At 30.6% G+C, this 16,917-nt stretch overlaps 2 protein-coding genes across 2 annotated transcripts; both read right to left on the bottom strand.

Annotated features, from left to right (window-relative positions):
• Positions 1-1,866: 1,866 nt before the first annotated feature.
• Positions 1,867-5,783, bottom strand: LOC117126819 (nuclear transport factor 2). The gene has a single exon (XM_033275941.1). The coding sequence runs from the start codon at positions 2,341-2,343 to the stop codon at positions 1,867-1,869; it is 477 nt and encodes a 158-aa protein (XP_033131832.1). The 5' UTR covers positions 2,344-5,783.
• A 620-nt stretch (positions 5,784-6,403) lies between these two features.
• LOC103828635 (probable serine incorporator) lies at positions 6,404-13,528 on the bottom strand. Its single transcript, XM_009104259.2, has 12 exons — positions 13,298-13,528; positions 8,762-9,186; positions 8,597-8,670; positions 8,340-8,499; positions 8,218-8,242; positions 8,042-8,131; positions 7,790-7,961; positions 7,606-7,679; positions 7,306-7,375; positions 6,994-7,223; positions 6,836-6,909; positions 6,404-6,737 (listed from the first exon to the last, which is right to left on the bottom strand). Exons 2-12 carry the CDS (start codon positions 8,967-8,969, stop codon positions 6,676-6,678), a joined length of 1,239 nt encoding a protein of 412 aa, XP_009102507.1. The 5' UTR covers positions 8,970-9,186; positions 13,298-13,528; the 3' UTR covers positions 6,404-6,675.
• Between the last annotated feature and the right edge of the window lie 3,389 nt (positions 13,529-16,917).

Raw genomic sequence — 16,917 nt, 5'->3', positions numbered from 1 at the left:
CAAAGCCATAGATGATTTATAGACATGAAGGTACATTTTGTTAATGACCTAAGACAAATTGAAATATAAAAAATGAAATTTTGGCAGTCCATTCATAAAAGTGTTAATTTGTAGTATAAAAAATCAAATCTTATAGCAAATACTAAATATTGTGTTATATAATTAACAAACATTCCGCGCGAAGCGCGGACAAACCACTAGTATATAAGAAAGTGGAATATGTTGTCACTGACTTGATTGCTCTTACTTAATTTTTAAGTTTTTCTATTTCACTTTTATTCTTACTTCGAGTTGGATTGGGTTTAAGTTTTTAGGTATAAATATTTTCTGTAACCCTAAATACAAAGTTGATAATATTTCACCTATATGCAATGATTATTATTAAAATATAAATATTAGTCGGAACTTATGTGAGAAAATAAGTTTTTAATTCGATAATAAATTTCACGCAACATATGCAAAAAGAGTCCTAAAACTATAATGAAATAATTTATTATTTTTTATATTTTTATAAAATTTAAACATCAAACAATATCCGTGCAACGTAGACCCATATCTAGCTTAGTACTGATCAAAGTTTCGTAAATATAAATATTTTAATATATTAATATCATCTGTTTTATCAAATAAATATTAATATCATTAAAAAGATTATATATTTGTTTACATACAAACACTAATAAAAGTAATTAATATGAAAAGAAATAATTGAAAATTTTGTTCCCCATATTGTCTCCACCGGTTCTGTTTTTTTTTTTTTTTTTTTTTTTTTTTTGGTAAAATGTTAAATTTATTATACCAAATTTTTAATTTTTTACAGAAGAACGAAGAAGACAAGTAGCGGAAGAACAGTAATTAAACTAAACAGAACACCTATAAGAAATTCTGATTCTAAACGGAAGAAGAAAGATCAATGAGAAGGACCGGAAGTAGCGTAGCGTCGATGGTCCAAAGCAGAGGTATGAGCGGACTAAGCTCCCGGTTGCCGCGAGCTCCCGGAGAGAAAGGCACCCCTAAACCTTGAAGCACCGGGCAAAGGCCTACAGCTTCCAAGAGACTCAATCATCAACACCAACACAAAGAAACCCATCACGGAACCGCAAGTCCGTTCAAAATCGCCTCACCAGCAGCACGAGGAGGAGTCCACAGACCGGCGGTGCCGTCGTTCGGGATGGTGAAGTGGAGATTGCTGCCTCCAATCCTCCAACCACGGGACCGTATACACCCATTTAACCCACCGCACATATAGAGCAATGGGACACATCGGGCACACCTCCTCCAGAGAAAACGACCTTTAAACTAGCAAGAGGACCGAATGCCAAACTAACTCCTATCCATACTCAACAGACCAACACTTCCAAAGAAGCATTACCTCCTACAGATGACGCTTATTTGTGGAGAGAGAGAGACTGACGAGTTGCCACAGTCAAGAACCTTCCTCCGGAAGACAGAGACCAACAAAGAGACGCTGATGCTGTCTCGTGACTCTTCACGTGCTGCCACAGAAACCAACTAAACTCGGGCGACAACACCGAGAACAGAGGCTCCTCACACGCACCCACATCTGAGAACCAGTAGTAGGATCTTCCGAGAGCAAAGTGGATATGGCCGAAGACAAGAAACCGAGACCTAAACCCAGCCATAAGGCACAAACCTAACAGGAGCCACTCGAAGGAGACCCAACAATGAAGATCCGCCGGGAAGAAGTCGCACCTTGACTCCACGCGCCGTCACTCTCGAGGTCGAAACCCTAGATCTGGGAAAAACTGAGAGGGATCTTCAGCGATTTGAACAAGCTTGAGAGAAGATCGACGCCGGTCCAGACGTTTTGTTTTGTTCGGAGTTTTTCCACTAAGTGAAACTGAGCTACGAAGCAACCCGTTCAGGCTCGGACATTGACTGATCAGTCTCAGTTAAAAAACACGTCTGGTTCTGTGTCTGCCCTTTTTTAAACCTGAAAATATCGTTAACGACACAGAAGCCGTTGTCTTGTTGAGCCAGAAGAAACGTTTGAGTAAACCTGTTCCTGACGTTATCTTTCTTCCTCGTCAAGTGTCCATCGACGAACACAACAATACGACCATGTTCCATTGGATATGGTACACCAAGTGAATAATCAACCTCAGCCGTGAAATCTTCGAATTTCACAGCCAGAAACTCATCTTTCACGTCTTTCCTAGTCCAAACAGTTTTCTTGACATGGGTTAAAGGACCAAGTCGGTTAAATAAACAAGAATCTTTATAAAACATATGAAGAAACTGAGGTGATTCATTAAGAGTATGATAGTATTGCTTCACAAAGGCACGAGTAACGATCTCTTCATTAGTCTTCTCCGCAGACATATCTCGGGACTCAGGGAGATCTAAAATTAGAAGTTTCAAACTAGATTTCGAAAACAAAGTATTGCTTCACAAGGGCAAGATGATGAAGATGAATGGGTTTTTGGCCTAACATCTCCACCATATATATAGTGACGAGGACTTAATCAACCTATCAAATTTCCTAATCCTTCTCGCCTTTTTACTCCTAAATCATGAAGGACAATGGAAATAATGGACATAATACAGATATTTGAAGAAAACTGACCTATCAAATTCATCTTAATTCGATTGGTCAATCAAACTCCAATATTTTTTTTTTCTTTTTTTCAAACTCGGATATTTGATCAGACATAATAAGTAACAATGTATTTTATCCGCACATGCATGCATAATAATTTTACAAATATTTATAATATTTCACATATATTCAAAATATTTAATAACAAATTTTAAAAACAAATTCTATATATATACAAAGTTTTTTTCATCAGAATCTAAATATTTTTATTACGTAAAAATAAAACTAAAAAAAACTCATGCATTTAATAGATTAAATATCAAATTTTTTACATATCACAAAAGTTTTAAGTATAATGAAATTGTCTTTCATAATATAAAATAAAATTAAAAACTCTTATGTATACCTAAAATTATATACAATATATATAGGGATTAATCATTCTTTTTAATTTTTAAATAAATTTATGATGTAAAATATTTTTTGGATAACACAATATCAAATATTTCATATAATGATAATTATAAATCAATAAAATTATTATTATTTATTCATAGTTAATTATATATTAACAAATCTAATTATTTATTAAGGTTAGTAAAGACTTTATTACACAATATAAATTGGGGAATTTGTCAAATATGGCTCAAAATTTGATTTTACCAAAAATATACTCAAACTTGAATAAAATTTAAAAGTAACCCAAAAGACTACTGAAATTACAACCATCCCCTTATGACCAAACAAAAAAACATAATTCATTTTTACGAATAAAACCTCGTAAAGTCTTCTGAGGTTCTGTAAGTCTTCTCTTCTCATATAGTAGATCTTAAAAATAATTTATAAATTTTATAAAAAAAATATTTTGATGGGGAAAATTGAAATCATGATATTATAAACATTTGTAAACGATATAAATTAAGATATAATAAAATTGAATTGTTTTCAACATAGATGAGTGAATGTAGCATGTCATGGTACTATTTGGTAAAGGTTTTGGTAACATATGTTGTAGTATTGTATGTATTCTTAGTGTTAGATTTTGGAAGCTTAACTTTTTTTTTTTGAAAAATAAAATTTTGACTTATATGTGTTTAGTTCTGTGTATATTAAACACTTTTAAATTTGATTTTAAGTTTTATGAAGTGTTTGTATCTAATTAGTTAGTTATTTTGAGTTTACGTTTTAGGTGACTTAAGTCTTCCAACAAATAATGCATTAGAAGACTTCGTGGTAGTCTTATAGAAAGTCTTCTAAATCAAAAATATTTAATCTTATTGGAATTTTTGTCTCTTTAAGATATTTAGAAAGTGTTTAAATCAAGTTATTAGATAGTAACTAAACACATATAAATCAAAAAAAATTTAAAAAACAAAAGATAAGATTTCAAAATTTAACCCTAAATAAACCAACAATATTATAACATATGTTACCAAACCCTAAACCAAAGACTATCATGAGTTAATCTACTTTCACTCATCTATGTTGAAAATAATTCAATTTTAGTAAAAATAAATTTACATCATTTAGAAATGTTTATTATTACATGATTACAATTTTTCTTTCATCAAAAATATTTTTTATAAGAAATTTAAATTATTTTTAAGAGAAAACTTCTTTGTAAGTCTTCTCACGCGGAGGGTTATAATAGTAAAACTCAATACATGTTTTTATTTAGTTATAAGAATGTTGTTGTAATTTCACTAGCCTTTTGGGTTACTTTTGCATTTAATTGAATTTGAGGTACACTTTTGTATTCAAAATCAAGTTTTGAGTCATTTTTGGCAATTTCCTCAATAAAAATTATATTTACTAAGAATAAAATTTTATTTATATGATAATAACTATTTATTTAAATATGTATAAATTTAAATGAATTTTGGATTTTTTTTTAAATTTAGTTACAATATCTTAAATTTTTTTTTCTAATTTACTTAATGAACCGATAAATATAAATAAAATTTCAATAAATTATGTATCAACAAAAAAATTATTTGATTTCTATTTTTTATTTTTATATTTGTAAAGCACACCTACAAACGTTTTTTGATAAAGTGTATATATTTATACCAAAAATTTCAGAAACAAACAAAAATGAATCATTACTGTATTTTAAATATCTTGAAAAAATAAATTATTGACTAACTGGAAAGGTCCAATCCGTAAATCCGGCGTGGGCCGTGGACTGTAAAGAAAATTTACTTTATTGGTTGATGTAGGAATTATTAGTTAATACCATATTTAAAAATCGAGAAAACTTCCAATAAAACCTCGAACTTTCAAATTAAAGCCAAAAAACCTTAAACTTATGTTTGAACCAAAAAAACACTCCAATTTTCACATATTGGCCATTTTAACTCTCATTTTTTGTTGACCGTAAATGTCTGTTAACTTGCTAAACGACGTCGTTTTAAATACTACTTAAAAATTCTTTTTCGACACCAATACCATTATTCTCAGCCTCATTATAATTCACATTAGTTTCTCTATCATCTTCATAATCACCTTCTTCACCGACTTGATTCCCTAACACTTTCCACTTAAGATCTCTCACTACAACGAACAAATCCGAAGTAATCTCATCGTCCTAGCCATCCTTTGCATTATCAACAGCTTTGGATTTCGGAGATTAGAAGATTGAGAGATTATGGAATTAGAAAATTTAGGTTTCGCGAAAGAGGAGATGATTTAAATGTTTACAGATGTAAAACGACATTATTTTATTAATGTTTAATCAGTTCTTTAAACGATGTCGTTTAGCGAGTTAACAGATGTTTACGGATTTAACAGTTGACTTTCCAAATTTCTAAAATGGCCTAGTCAACAAAAAATAAGAGTTAAAATAACCAATATTTGAAAGTTAGAGTATTTTTTTGGTTCAAACATGAGTTTAAAGTTTTTTTGCTTTAATTTGAAAGTTCAAGGTTTTATGGTTGTTTTCTTTTTAAAAATCTTGCCAAATATGAATATTTATAAGGAAAACTAGGTGTTTTCTTGCACCATGCGCAATAATTTTTTTAAAAAATTTAATTATATTTAAAAATAAAATTCTGTTAATATTCTAAATTTTTATTATTTTCATAATAATTTTTTAATATAAATGTTAATTTAGTTAATCATAATTAATATAAAATAAAAAATTTGATTTATTTTAAATTATATTTAAGAAAAGATATGTATATGTATATATTTAAATTTATAATATTAGATGATTTTCATTTATTTCTTTTGGTTAAAATATAATAAATCAATTTATATAAAAAAAATGATATAATTTTTTATAACTATTATAAAATAAAACTAAATATAATTTCTAAAATTTGTAGATATCAAAAGAAAACAATTAGTATTATGATTAAAAGTTTATAATTTTTTTAAAATTGTATTATTTTTTTAAAAAACTTGTGTAGTAATAAAAATTGTATGATTATAAAAATAGAATTAAATAATATTTCAAAATATTCAAAATATTTTGTATTTTTATTATTCTTTTTATTTAGTGTCATATTTGAATAAATTTTCTGTAATGATGATATATGAGTTATTTTCCATATTCTAAAATGTTTACAAAAATAAAAATTAACATTAAATGTAATTGCTATGTCACATTTGACATAAGCCATTTCATCATTTCTAATATGTCATGTCATAGTGTTTTATTAGTGAAAGTGATTGTAAAGAAAAAATGACACTGTGTGAAAAATAATGTGTAGTGAATTCTACATGTCGTCATTATGTGATACCATGTCACAATTTAAAGCATGGCATCACTTTGGTGAAGATGAATATAGTGATAACTTATAAGCAAATCACTTTTCAATGTCTAGGGATGCACAAGTTATGTCTGAAGGTCATAAATATAATTATAAAATGATAATCATAACTATAATCTGTATCCACTTCCTATAACAATCTACTTACAAAGATTTGATTTTCGAATAATCTCCGTTCTTTAATCGTCTAATACTATTTTCCTACCAAACCCATGAGATTAAAACATGTTTGCCTTCCATTCTGGCCGTAGGTGATTTAGTCTGTTTAATTCTTATCCCTCATAAGGAGAGAAGAGTCAGATCGACCCAAGAGTCTTTGTCCTGTCCCCCAGAATCAATGTCTCATGTCCTACTTGCTCTTTGTCTTCTGGTCTTCAGCACGATTGGAGCCATCAGCATCCATACTGTCATAACATGTCATCAACAAAATATTAAAAACTGTCTCCCAATCTTGGATTTTAAGGATGTTCATTCTAATTGTCTCTCAGTTGTTTGCACTTACTGTATACGCAGACTGCAACCCACTCGTTCACAATCCTCACCCAAGTACTCGTCCATCCCACGTCAATCGTCCACCTGAACCAAAACAAAGTTAGTATAAGTTGAAGTCTCAACCTTTGTACTCATGCTAGTATGAATAAGATTGTTGAAAAACTTTACTTTTTCATGGGGTGATGAGTGTTCCAACCGATGAGTAGCATAGCGAAGTACATTGCTCCTGTCGCAAACACAAAATGGAAGAATCCATATCCATATGGAACACCATCTTCCTCTACTTCTTCTTCTTCTTCTCCTTCACTACACACATCTTTCTTGAATTGGAAACATTGCGAGTCTATTCCTGTCGAAAATGTGGCAATCACCATTGCCAATAACGCAACCACAAAGCTCTGCACAACTCAAAATCAGCTTATTACTAATTTGGATGAAACAAAAGAAAAAAAAAAGTGTTGGGAGGTTGCAAGACGTTACAATGATTGTAAGCCAGTCCGTTCTGTTTGAAGCTGCGGCTTTTCTGTTGCAGTTTTCTCCCACTGGTTCACTGCACAACATTATGTAGGGGCAAACCAAATTACTATTAAACTTCTTTAGGCAATAAAGAATGACTACAGATTTACTAGTTGACATGTCTTATAAACTTGTATTCCTTTTTAGGGTTTAGATGCAAAATTTGAATTAGAAGTGGACTGGACAAAGTAAATTAGAGGGTTAACATGTTCTATTTAATCTGGTTAATTAACACAGGAAAATTAATTTTAAACCATAACATACCTTCGAATGGCGCACCAGCAGATAAACACAACATAGAGTCCCATAAGAGCCGGAGTCAAGTATCCAGCATTGACCTGTTGGTGTTGGCAACGACAACCAAATCTTTATAACTTCAAACATCCAAAACACACACACACACATGACAAAACTATGGATATATAGTAATTGATACAAAAAGACTTACTTTAGGATGGAGAGCGATGCTTGTCATGAGCTGGATGAGAAACAATGTCCAAGTTATGAAGAATATATTGAGAAGACAAGAAGAATCCGGTGCGTACCATATGTACATCAAAATCACCCCAACTATACACACTGTGTATGAAGTTGTTGCTAGTAGCATCACACGGACATGGCTACAAACATTAATATAAAGAGTGTTGCTTGATTAGTAATAAACTGAAGAAGAAAGTACTTTGTGTAAATCAAAACTAACCATCTTTCTGCATCTTTTTGGGACTGATAGCACTCGTTAAGCCATGTAATAAAACTGATCACACTGATTAGCTGTATGAGTAGAAATACCCTATAGAGAAACAACATAAAATATAAGATTGTGGATTTTCACATCATTATATAAATTTTGAAAATTAGATTAGATCAGTCTCTTACCCTGCACCAAAATGGGCTAGCTCTCCTGAAAATCAAACCAAAGAAAACAAACATGTTTTTAACTACTCGTAAATTGTATTAGAGAGAGTACTAGAAGAGGAATCTTTCTCCGCAAACCTTACCGTAAAGGAGAATAATGGTAGAAGGAAGCAAGAAAGGAATGATGGTTAAAGCAGGCCACATGATAAGCTTAGCAGACCACCATCCAGAATGCCATTTATCTCTTGATGAATGCGTTTTTGATGTGCCAAGTGTTGATAGAAACATTACGAAATAGAACAGCTGAAGATTTAGAGTTAAGCATAAAACCTTTTCTAAAAAAAATGTGTTGTAAGATGAACATATACATAGTATTTCAAGACTGATCAAGAAAGGATACAAAACATCCCAAGCTAACCCTCAAGACTCCTTCTGTCCCTAGACAGTTTTCTCCTTCTTTACAATTCTTGAATTCTGCAATTTAGAAAAAACATAGGACTTGTATCAGCATCGGTTAACTTTTAAGACAAGGAACGAGACTAAAACCTGATATCTTGGTACGTACTTGTTACTTTATTTAAGGCACGTCTACCATAATCACGAGCAGCCCAAGCTAGTAAATTTGCGATGAGGAATATAAGACCGTATACATATCTAGCCATCCAGGGATTACAGCCATTGCGGAACTGATTAAACCATGATCCATTCTTGATGGTTTCATAGCTATCGTTTCTGCTGTTTCCGCTGTTGCTAGTGCTTGTACCGGTCTCCATAACTCCTTAATTAGCACTTACCAGACTCTCTCCTCTTCATGACATTAGAAGACCGAAGATTTCAAGAAACAGATCATTCCATGGGGGGAGGATTTTGCATCAGAAGTCAATTTCTTAAGACGGACGAAATAATCAAGAACGACAAAGGCAACACAAGAACGAGAAAATCGCCCTGTTCTTGTCCTGGTCCGAGAGTTTTCTTCCTTCAGATCAAAACCTATGAAAAGAAACAATAAGCACTTGCCGGAACAGAGACGGTAACAAGAAGACAAAAGAATGAAGCAAAGGATGAGAATCCAATTCCATTATCAAAACGAGAATGAGGAACTTAAAAATCTAAGACAAAACATGTTTGACATGAGAAACATCTGAAGTGTATCCACAAAAAAATATCACACAGAAGTCGTTTCTCAACAGAAAGCATCTCATGTCTTTTTTGTTCTGCCGACCTTGACAGAGAATACGTATGGTGCAAGTAACCTTTTTCCTTATTAACCTAAACTGAAAAAGCAACTTTTATAGGCGTCAACGAAAAGCCTCATTAGATGGCTCATGTTAGTCCAAGAGCGGAACTTTGAACCTTAACCATGCGAATTATAAAGATCAAAAAGACAAAAAAAAAATAATACCAAACTTAAAAGGCAGGCTAGGCTACAATATGCGGACATTCGAGATTCTGAAGACTTTAAACTCCCAAAGTAAAGATTTGGCAGAAACTAAAAACAATGAGAAAAGAAAGAACCTTTTCGATAGTAATCCCTAATGCAAAAGGAGAGGCGTGGATAAACAAAGAAGCACCCAAAGAAACTTTGTTTGACAATGAAACAAAGATTAAGAGATAAAAAGATTAAAACGAAAAAGAATCAGATCTGATAGAGATATATGCAATGTGGACTCGGAAAGAAACGTGTTGGTACGGATACAAATGGGCAAACGAATCTTTTCCTCTTACGAATATGAATGAGTCATGCTAATTAAGCAGCAACATCAGATACCCTTTTTGGGCTGCACAGGTCCACTTAATGGAGTGGAGGCAAATGCCTCCACTAAAAACTATTTCAAGAAAGAGTGGGATCATTGATCAACTATCCACCCAAAAAAATCTAATAAAAAAATAACGTCATCTACAATATTGAGACTTGGGGATAACATAAATTATTAAATCTTGAAAGTGTCATGTTATCGATATTGACTTTCTATACGGTTTTAGTTGTAGCTCAGATTCAAATTTTAGTAATATATTTGCAGATTTCAGAAAAATAGATTTAAGTTTGGGTTTATTTTCTTTGCCTCTTTTGGTTTAGTTTCTATTTTCAAATATTTTAAAAGTAATACAGATTTGAACAAATGATTATACGGATTAGGTCCATCATAAACACGATGAAATACTTTATATCTGGGTAAACAGTGGATATAATGTTCCTTTTTTTTCTTTGCTAACTTGGAGGTATCTGGCAGGGCAAAGTCTCAACCAAATAGTTTTTTAGTAGTCTGTTTATCGGTGCCAGACAAATCCGGTTTCTCGCAATAAGGAAACCATAAACGCGTATATCTGAAACATAGGTTTCGAACTCGAGGTACTTAACACTTTTCCATGTCTGTTGTACCACTCGACCACGCTTATGTTGTTTATAATGTTCTTATTGAAGTATAGATTAGGTTTATTGTTAATTTAGTAAATAGTTCTGAAAGAAAAGTCTATTTCCCATCATATTTATTACGTAAAAACTAATGTTCTTATAGCTCAACAAATGGAAAGGAGAAAACCAAAAGCTTGATGAGTCCACGGCCAATACGCAAAACTTTACAAAACTATCAAGACTGATATTTTTCTAATATCGTATTCCCTGGCGGACCGATCTATCATAAACCTACAAAAGGTTTTAGCCTGAAACGGAACGAGTTGTGTTTATATTTTGTATATCTAATAGAAGAAGAAAGTTTGTTTTATTGATTGTAACTGAATCTTTACATTAACTCTTTTATATATGAAGAAGTGTTTTCGGCAGTGTATTGAAATCTGGTCCGGACCCGCGGTTGAATCGGTAAATCCGGTGACCCGGAAAAAATCCGGTTTGAGTTTTGTAAAAAACCCAATATTTAGAAACTCGCAAAAATCCGCAAAACCCACTAAAATCCAGAACCCGTACCGGTTTAACCACCCGTTGAACCGATAAATAACTTTTACTCTTTTTTTTAGTTTTTAGATTATGTTTATAATCTAAGTTTTCAATTAAGAATTAAGGTGCTGACGAAAAAAAGTTAGGTTTTCTCTTTTTAGTTTTATATTTTTGATTTTTAGATTTTGATGAAAATTTCATTATGCCACCAGAAAAAAAAGAAATGAATGATGGTAGAGAGAACCAAAATTAGTTGATGTGATTTGGTGTTAGTTTATTTCTGTTATTGACAATTTATTACAATGATCTTTTATTTTTGGTTTATTTTAAATTTTAAGTTTTATTTATTATTCACATTAGACATTAAGATTTTCAATCTCAAGTTCCAACTTTTTAAGATCTTCATCTCTATTTTGATTTCTTCATTCATAATATATTTGTTTTCTTTTAAAAGTTTAAAGACTGAATGATTATATTCACTTATTTAAATATCTATGAGTATTATATCTTGATTTTTTTGATGTCATAACTCTTACTTTGTTACACAAATTTTTAAACAGTCTAAACAATTTTTTGATATTTTGTATGTCAAATGAAAATAAAAATATAAAAACTAAAATTAAGTATTTGTAAATTCTTTTTAAACATAAAATATATACATATCCAAACTATTATTTTATGTTTTAAAAAAAATTTAGAAAAAATGAAACTTTAGTTTTTATATATTTATAGCTAATATATTATTATATAATAAAATTGATTCATTTATTAATCCGCGGTTCACCCGCGGTCGATCCAGTGATTTAGTAACCTTGTAGGTCGTCCGGTTTAGTGTCCGGGGGAGGGTTTAAAAACATTTGTTTTTGGTATAAAACATAACCGAAACAAAATAGACTTGGTATAACATAAACCCGGACTATACATTTTGAATATCTAATAATATCTTATCTTGTTATCATTTATAGCTCATCTCATGTTTTCACGTTCATAAAGACAAGAATTAATGGTATTGCCACCAAAAATACATAATAATATGAAACAGGGGAACAAACAGAGGTCGTATGTGAAGTAGTGTAGTATTGGTAATATTACAATGATCAGGGAGAATGAGTCTGATAAAAGTTCTAACGTTCTTAACCAACATATTATCATATTTGTGTATGTATTATAAGCCTAAACCAAAACTATATGTAGGCAAAATTAAGTTCCATTTTTCATCAATTCTTTTGTGCCAAATAAGACAACACATGAATTATCAGGAACTATAGAATAACGTTATTTATTTTAATCAAGATTTTATTTGTTTTTATTGACTCCACACAGTTGAAATATAGGCAGAGTTTCTTTTTTGACTCAAGAAATAATAAATTATAAGTATTACTTAGAGCATCTCCAACCCCACTCCATATTTTACTCCAAAATGGAAAAAATGGACTGGAAAATGGAGTGATGAACAAAAAATAAAAGCATTACTCTATAAATGAAGTAATCCTTTTATTTTTTGTTCATTACTCCATTTCCCACTCCATTTTCTCAATTTTGGAGTAAAATATGGAGTGGGGTTGGAGATGCCCTTAGCCGCAGAGATGGAGCTAATAAGTTGGTAAAAAGAGGAAGAAACCAAACGTCAATACAAATACTAATTTAAATTTAGTAAACGTTAATTTTTCTTAACGACTTAACTTTGACGAAACAAGATCAAAATCCGTCAAATAGCTCGTCCTCTTGTTCGTTTAGTATTCATATGTGCCTTTCTGCAAACTATGTTTGATTAACAATTTAATATCAATTTTCTCAAAAAAAAAAAGAATAATATTAATTCTTAACTAATGTTTGAGTTACTGCTAATTCTTTTGGCAAAGTGAGATAAATTAGCAGAAAGCAAAAAAAGAAGCAGGAAAAGTGAAGAACGAGTGGCCCCTCTTTGTCTCGGCCGATCATCTTTTGAAAATCGACGTTCAGTAACTTCGGATTCCCGAGAAAATGAAGGAAAAAACAGAGGGGAAACTAATTCGGAGTTCACTTTTATGCACCGAACTGAGTTCGACACCATAACCATTTTCATTTTCCCGAGAAATCAAGAAATCATGGTACGTAAATTTAGTGTTTTCGTTCATAGCAATTAGCAAGCAAGCACACACACATGTTTTTTAATCTCAGAGATCCAAAATGGATGAAGAATAACAGAGATAGAGAGAGAAAGGGAACCTGTGATGTATCAGAGATAAGCTCTTGAATATATGAAGGGGCATCAGATCTGGAGATATGTGGAGAATGGTGTACGTGTGTGTGTTCCTCCGCAAGCTTTCTTCTAAATGTGAAATGAAACAAGAAGAAGAAGAATAGAAGATAAAAGAGAGAAATGTGAAAACGAAAAGAGAATGGTTTCAGGTTTCTTTCCTTTAAGAAAACAATACTTATTAACTTATATACAAACCTACAGTATAGATATATATACATACCACAGCTTTGCTTTCTCTTTTTTTTTTTTTTTGCTCAGTTTTATTATTATTTTTTTGTTGCTTTCAGCTAGCTACGTCCTCTCATATCTTTTATAAGAAATGATGTAATTTAAAACAAAAAAAAAAAAACCTGATATATACTTTAAAATAAAAAAAATTAAACTAAAGGGCACGATTTTTCGTAAAGAAAAATATATGTTAAAGAAAATTTAAACCAAGTAATTCATAATTCCGAAGGTGTACTATGGTTCTGTGACAAAAAAAACTATAATCGATAAGTAATGATATGTTAATGAAGTCTTAACTATATAATTAATTTACCAAAAACCATTGAAATATTAGGGCTGACTTCAGATTTATTTGATTTGTTCATTAATTAATTACATTATTGTTGCTCCATCTGCTACTTCATCTGTTGCGATTCCGTCCACCTCCAGATCCGCCGCCGCGTCTGCCTTCTCCGATGTCGTTCGAAGCCCTCTCTCCGATGTCGTTTGACACATGATGCATCGTGGATCAACTCCAGCACTCTATCTGCAGGAGATAATATGTTGTGCATTTAGCCATGCCATAAAAGCATACTTTGGTATATAAAAGGAGAACCAAACGCTCGAATGCCAACTCCCCAGCGGGCTGAGCTCATGAGTAGAGACCGCATATGTCGAGTGCTAACTTTGGTTTAAATACCTCTATACTTTGCTTCCATAATGCCACATCCTCCCTCGTAGACCGTTTGCTTCTTTGTCTTTATTCATGTTATTTGGACATTCGATCTTGGTATGCATGAATCCTTTACATTTGACGCACCTGAGTTATTTTATTTAGTCAAAGGACATTCATTTCATAAGTTTTTATAGCCCTCACACTCGTGACACTGCAAATCCTTCTTACGGTACCCTTAGTTATGTTAAACCCGGACTGTTGATTATTGGAACAATCATACTCTCTGTTTTGAAACCTTTGAGTTGAATTTTGAGAGTAGGCTTATCAGGGCCAGTCTACCTCTCCTTTGGTTTAGGTGCATATTTTTTTTATCTTCCATAAGCATCATATGAGCAGCCCACCCTTGCTCAACAGTCATCCAAGCATCCTTGTCTATGCCCCTGATGATATGGCGCATCCTAAATTTCCAGTGACCAAAATTACCTTCATCCAGCATAACTGAATTTTGCAAAGTTACAAGTTCTTTCATGTTTTTCATGTTATTCACATGATCTCGAGCTGAGTGTAGACTTATGCGTCTACTGAAGTGGCCCGCTCTAATACCAAATAAAAGTTCACATGAGATTGTAAATTCAAGAACATTTATCTTGTACTAGATCCTTTCTCCGCGCTACGCGCGGATAATATATTTAAATTTGTTACATTTATCATTTTTATTTGTATGTGAATTTTTGTATATTAAACTATATATAACTAATTTTTAATTTTTTTTTAAATATTTTTAGTTCGAAGTAAGTATTTATAGTATATGTAACACAGTTAACTAATAAAATATGAAGCATCAAGTCCGAGATTTTAGAGTTATATAAAAAATATAATTATGTATAGAACATAAATTATCTTAGTTTAAAAGATCGGAATCTCATCTCGAATAGATTAAAGAAAAGAAAAAGTACTCCAATCTATACTATTAAAGCAAAATCTTTCTTATGATTATGCCCCTGACTTTTTAAAAAAATTACAAAACATACCATTGTTTTTTTTTAAATACCTTTAATGATTTACATAAATTTAAAGCTCATTCGATAGGCCCAAATTGAGCCATTGTTAACCCATTAGGCCCATTCTGTTTAAAATATATTTAGTGAAAATCATTAAAAATATTGTTTTATTTTTTATACAGGGATTATACATTTAAGAGATAAACAAATATATTAATCCATTATGCCAATTTTTGTAAAATATCTATACTTAAAATTATAAAAAGCCTGTTTTATTTTTAAAGTTGAGATTATACATTTAAGAACAAAACAAATTAATATATGTGATATATTTAAGAATTAAACAAACAACGGATTTGAAGTCCAATATGTGTAAACACAATTTTACTAATAACAAATAAATTACAATACAATTTATAAAAATAAAACCATATTAGATAATAAACTATTCAAACACATACTTCCACTAATTAGAATTACAATTTATAAAAATAAAACCATATTAGAAAATAGACTATTGAAACACATCCTCATCTAATTAGAAATAATATTAAAATTGAAAAATGACATTTTAATAGGTAAAATACCCGCCATTTGAAATATGGTTATTTTTGGTACAAATATCCATACCCGTTTCAAATAAATTGGTTATCTAGATATTTTTAGGGTCATATACATCAGAACCGAACTCATCCAGACTCAAAATGATTCAAATCAAAACCTACACATAAATTTATAATATTCAAGGAGGGAGTAATTTTAAAACAAAAAAAACGATACCCGAAAGGAACAACTCGTACCTAAGTGGATATCTAGTGTTCATGTCTAACTGATTTTATAAACTAATAAAAAGACATTTTCTATGTGTTTTGCTAAATTAAGTGAAATAGAAAGAGTTTTTTTATTTAGTAAGACAATTATATTGAGTGAAAAATTAAGTCACATTCAATGTAATTTATTTTGATTATTTTGATTTAAGTTATGATTTTATTCACAAAACATATCTTTGAATTATATTTTTGGCTACATAATTTTCCACCGATTGAAATTAAAAAAAAAATTTTTAGTAAAACAAAATAAACAAAAACGTTTAACCTTATGCAAAACTCAGTTATTTTACTTTTTTTTTAATTTTATAATTGGCACAAAAGTAATATTGATTAACCTAAATAAAAATCTGCACTATTATTATTATGGTAATATAATTAATAATGTGAATTATTGTTAAGGTAATATAATTAATAAATTTGTTAATATGTGTGAAATATGAAAATACAATTAATGTAATACTATTATCCTCGTTCCCAAACAATTTTTAGTTATATTACTATTCATGTTTCCAAATAGTACTAAAGTGCACTTCAGTTTTAATAATATAGATATGATAATAACTTCCATAACCATGGCATAAGTACCCAATTAATAGTAAAATATAAGCTAAAATAGATCATTTTTATATATATTTATATTTTAAACCCAACAAAGTATTTGACTGAAATAAATAATATATAATGATCAAATCTTAGGGGTTTCTATGTTTTTTCGTACTCAGTATATATTATGTGTTGAACTTGAAAAAAATGACTATAAATTAATAAGCTGTTAAATTCTCACCAAATTTTGTGATTAATGTTTAGATATTTATAATATAATACAAAAGAATACAAAATTATTATATTAAACTAAATAATTACTCAAAATT

The sequence above is a fragment of the Brassica rapa genome, chromosome A07, assembly GCF_000309985.2.
Source record: "Brassica rapa cultivar Chiifu-401-42 chromosome A07, CAAS_Brap_v3.01, whole genome shotgun sequence".
NCBI classification, from domain to species: Eukaryota; Viridiplantae; Streptophyta; class Magnoliopsida; order Brassicales; family Brassicaceae; genus Brassica; species Brassica rapa.
The sequence above is the reverse complement of the archived record's forward strand: the minus strand, read 5'-3'. Positions and strand labels throughout refer to the sequence as shown.